Here is a 4496-nt window from a genome sequence, read left to right on the forward strand (position 1 = left end):
AGGAATAGTGATTGGATCAAAAATAAAAAATACTAAAATCAATCAACTACAACACAACTATATAGCCATCAATGACAAACCATATAACAAATTACTTATCATCAAAATGTTAACATATCTTATAACAACATTAACTAGTACACAAGTTAAATGAGGATTACCTTTTAGTAATGAAGCAGATAAATTTTCTCCATTGAAAAGGTTACAAAAACTTAAACATGATATAACACCTTTTTTAGAAAAAAATTCACATGCTTCATCACTTGAGATAATAATTAACCCTTATTATTTACCTAGTAACCATAAAGAAAGACTAATTAAACTCTTCCATTACCACCTAGGTAATGCTCGGTAACAAACAATTCTCTCGTTGATAATTTTTTTTACCGAACATTAGCCTGAGTGATACAATTTCTAGTTATTATCGAACTACTTTTATATAGTATAGAAAACTATGTTAACTTGACGATGATCATGCATGAATAAGTTTTAAATTGCGGTTACAGTTGCAAACACAATATAGCAGTTAAATTTATAGGTCTTTGCGAATATACTAACCGCAATTTAAAACATATTCATGTATGAACAACTTCATCATCAACGGACCCGGTATTGCTGCATTGTTTCTCATCTTCAAACCCTTCAAGAGAAGGATGAGGGGAGTGACCTTTCCCAAAGGATCTAACATGATCTTTAAGAGATCTTTTGTGTTTAAAATCGGAACCACAAGTGCAATACCAAAACTTTCCACAGTTTTTCTCATGAGTTCTCCAATCTCCTTTAACAGCAAATGCTTTAGAACATTTTCTACATTTAAATGGTTTTGTTCCATGTTTTCTCTTGTAATGAGTTTGGAGAGTTCGGAAATCCTTCAATGGTTTTGCTCTTGGATGATTTATATTGTTTTTGCAACCATTAGCACAACAATAACATGGTAACCTTAACATTGCTGCTGGTTGTGTTCCTTTAAGTGAATCTGGTCCTTTCCTAAATTCTGATCCATGTCCCCACATATGCATCTGCAAAAGAGTCAATTTTTTTTATTAGTTTCAGTTTATGATATTACATGCATGTTTTTAAATAAAGTTGTGGTCGCGAAAATATTTGTGGTCGTCGCAGTTTGAATTAATCATAATCTATTTTTTATCATAAAAATGATGAATAACATTAGCACATTTCAAAAACTGTTTTTTAAAACCTGATTACATGTTTCTTCATTTCTAATTTCATATTTTTTATTGGAAAGAAAATATAAAAGTATAATGAAGATATGATCTTTTACTATATGAGATAAAATTAAAGAGTCTTTTACTAAAAAGTTAGGATATGGCAACAAAAAATTGATTTTGCTCACATTTTTTAAAGTGAAAAATAAAGCATAAAGAAAGAAGAGGGTCATGCATCAAAGATTATTCATTTAATTTAATGATTATTTTCTTCATCTTGGTCCTCCTCATCATAATGTTAAACACTTATAGTTCATGTGGATTTCATAAAGAGTAAATAATTCAAGTTCTAATAAGTGAGCTTTGGACGCAGAAATTTGTCATCATCATTGTAGCAAAAGAAAAAAGAGAGTTAAATAATCAAATTAAATGACAATATATGTAAAAAAAAATCATGCACTCATATGAATAATTATGACCTTATCTAAAATAAATATCAATAATTTTGAACTAATAATTTTGTTCTTTGCACATAAGTTAAATTATGTGTAAAAAAACTCTAATATATTTATAAAGAAAATTAACGTACTGGATTCGAACTCTAACTTGAATAATTTTTGATACTTAATTTTATTTTATTTTTTCGATCGAATTCTGAAATATTACTAAAGTTTTTTTTTTTTGAAAAATCGGAGAATTAAGACGAAAAAAAATTAAATACAAGAGAATGATGAGAAGCAATTTACTGACCTGCATATTGTTGTATCTATTGAAAGTCTTACTACATATGGAACAAGCAAACTGCATAGGTCCAACAAGGATCTGAGCAGGAGTTGGTATCCAAAACCTTTTTTCCTCCTTAAAACAAATGCCATGTATGTTTTTCTCCAACTCTTGTTCTTGTTCTTCCTTAACATGATCAAAAACCTTATTCTTCTCATCATGATCATCATTTTCACTTCCTATGTTAGGTAATCCTATGTGCAAAGTCACAGTCACTTGTTTAATTGCTTCTTTGACTTCAAAACCTTCCTTTTGCATCTCATGATCTTCTTTTAAGGGCAAAAACTGAAAAGTTTCTTTAGATAATTTGTGGTGATGAGTTAAGGAAGATGAAGGAGATGATGAGAGTGATGAAGATGGTTTGAGATATTCAATGAAAGTTGGGGTTTGAAGGTGTAGATTTTTGTCTTCTACAATATTGTATTGATCTCTCAAACCCATCTTAATTTTAGAGAGAGAAATAAAGTCCCTAGATTTGTGAAGTTATTCAATTATTCTCTCCTTAGATATAGGTTTATATTCACACTTTATGTAACAAAGCTTGCACATATATATGTAAAATGAAATGAGAATTTTATTATTTTATTATTTATTATGTAAAGTATCTATCAGCAATACGTAGATTATATTGATTTGTACAAAAAAAAATCTGACTACTTTTATTAAAGTCTCTTATGACCTCACACTTTTTCATTTAAGATTTTGTTTATGAAATTTAAGTCCAATTTAATTTTACTACTAAATATTTAAATTAGAAAAAAATATTAATTAAAGATAAATTATGAAATTTCTCATTAAATTCGTCAATAAATTAAAGCTATAATAAAAAGTTATTGAGAAAAAAATCATTCTTATGTTAGTTTCAGCCACTTCTTTTATTATTTATAGTAGTTAAATATGATGTGGTTTTGTCCATTAATTTTAAACTCAACTAACAAAAATCAATATTGTTAGTTTGAAAGCATTCATTTAAGTTTGAACCTTAATACTGATTTGATTGTTTGTGTGTGAGTTTTAATAATAATAATTATCTAGTCTATATATATATATATATATATATATATGATATGATGTGCTTTTATTTAATGAATCTTTTCTTTATCTTTATTATAAAATTTTCTCCCTTTTTGTTTAGCCTTTATTTTTTTTTCTTTTTGTTGCTGTTGGCCTTTGTTTGTTTCCTTTGGATGAGAGAAAAAGAGACACTAATTGGTGGGTATAGAAAATGACATGAAAAATAAGAATCACCAATTCAAAATAAAAGAATCCTAGAAAAGTATGAACTATAATCAAAACTACCAGTACTTTGTATAATAATGAATTGGTACAATGTGAAGTGAATGAGGTTGTTCCATTTTCAAGTCTCATTCTACCATATAATGGAATTTGACCCACACATTTTTCTCACGCATTGACCTTAAGCATGATCTTAGATTAGAATACATATGAAAGCATAGACACAACGGTCAATACCTAAACGAAGAAAATATAAAGTAACAAGGACCTAGATAGAATGTTATCTAATGTTATTATGCGATGTGTTGGTTATTAACTTCCTTAAATGAATAATTAATTAAGAGAAGACGTGTGACACTCAATCTATCATTTATTTTGAGGTTGTTGCTCATTTTCAATGTTTGTATAGTGAATCGGCTAATACATCTAAGTTGTGATTCTTTATCCTCAAATAATTTTATGAATGTATTGCTCTCGGTTGGTTGCACTTTTATTAACTACTCCAAACCTCTATTTAGTAAAAATAGTTAATAATGATAATCAGTGATTAATAGTTGATAGTCGGTCCCAAATGGATTTTAGCATAAATTATTTGAATATATATTAAAAATATTTTGTATATGGTTCTATATATATATATATATATATATATATATATATATATATATATATATATATATATATATATATATATATATATATATATATATATATATATATATATATATGACTTGTGATATTGAGTAAGAAATAATTTGAAAAAAAAATGTGAGAATGTACCGATCTCATTATTATTTTAGAGGATAGTTTTTAATTTATTATAAATTCAATTTTCTTTTTAATATGAATAAATGGAGTAGTGGTGATAATGAATGGTTGAGATTTATTCTTGTCTTTTTTGTTTTTTTTTAGTTTTAATTTTTAAAGTTAAAATCTGTAGATTTTTCTACGGATTTTATCTTTAAACATTAAAACCAAATGAAATTCAACATTTAAAAAATTTATCTAAAAAAAAAATACAAGGACAAAAAATAAAAATACGTTAATTTATAGGGACCAAAAACTATTTAAGCTTATATATTATACATCTTGAAATTCTCAAAACCGAGTTATAAGTCATTAAGACCCAGAGATGAATGTCACGCATTCCTGATACTTGAAAAAGATAATGATTATTGAGTTTCTATTTACGAGACAAATAGGTGGTCAGGTCATAGAGTTCTTGTAAATACAAATCGGTGTAACGCCTATAAGATGTATATCCCAAACTCTGATATGTCGGGGATGACTTACTTATCCAGGATGCATTCA

The 4496-nt window shown here is 26.9% G+C and overlaps 1 protein-coding gene across 1 annotated transcript; it reads right to left on the reverse strand.

Annotated features, from left to right (window-relative positions):
- Window positions 1-233: 233 nt before the first annotated feature.
- LOC127086614 (zinc finger protein WIP3) lies at window positions 234-2447 on the reverse strand. Its single transcript, XM_051027396.1, has 2 exons — window positions 1917-2447; window positions 234-1019 (listed from the first exon to the last, which is right to left on the reverse strand). Exons 1-2 carry the CDS (start codon window positions 2388-2390, stop codon window positions 576-578), a joined length of 918 nt encoding a protein of 305 aa, XP_050883353.1. The 5' UTR covers window positions 2391-2447; the 3' UTR covers window positions 234-575.
- Window positions 2448-4496: the final 2049 nt, after the last annotated feature.

This window comes from Lathyrus oleraceus, chromosome 5, assembly GCF_024323335.1.
Source record: "Lathyrus oleraceus cultivar Zhongwan6 chromosome 5, CAAS_Psat_ZW6_1.0, whole genome shotgun sequence".
In the NCBI taxonomy this organism is placed as follows: Eukaryota; Viridiplantae; Streptophyta; class Magnoliopsida; order Fabales; family Fabaceae; genus Lathyrus; species Lathyrus oleraceus.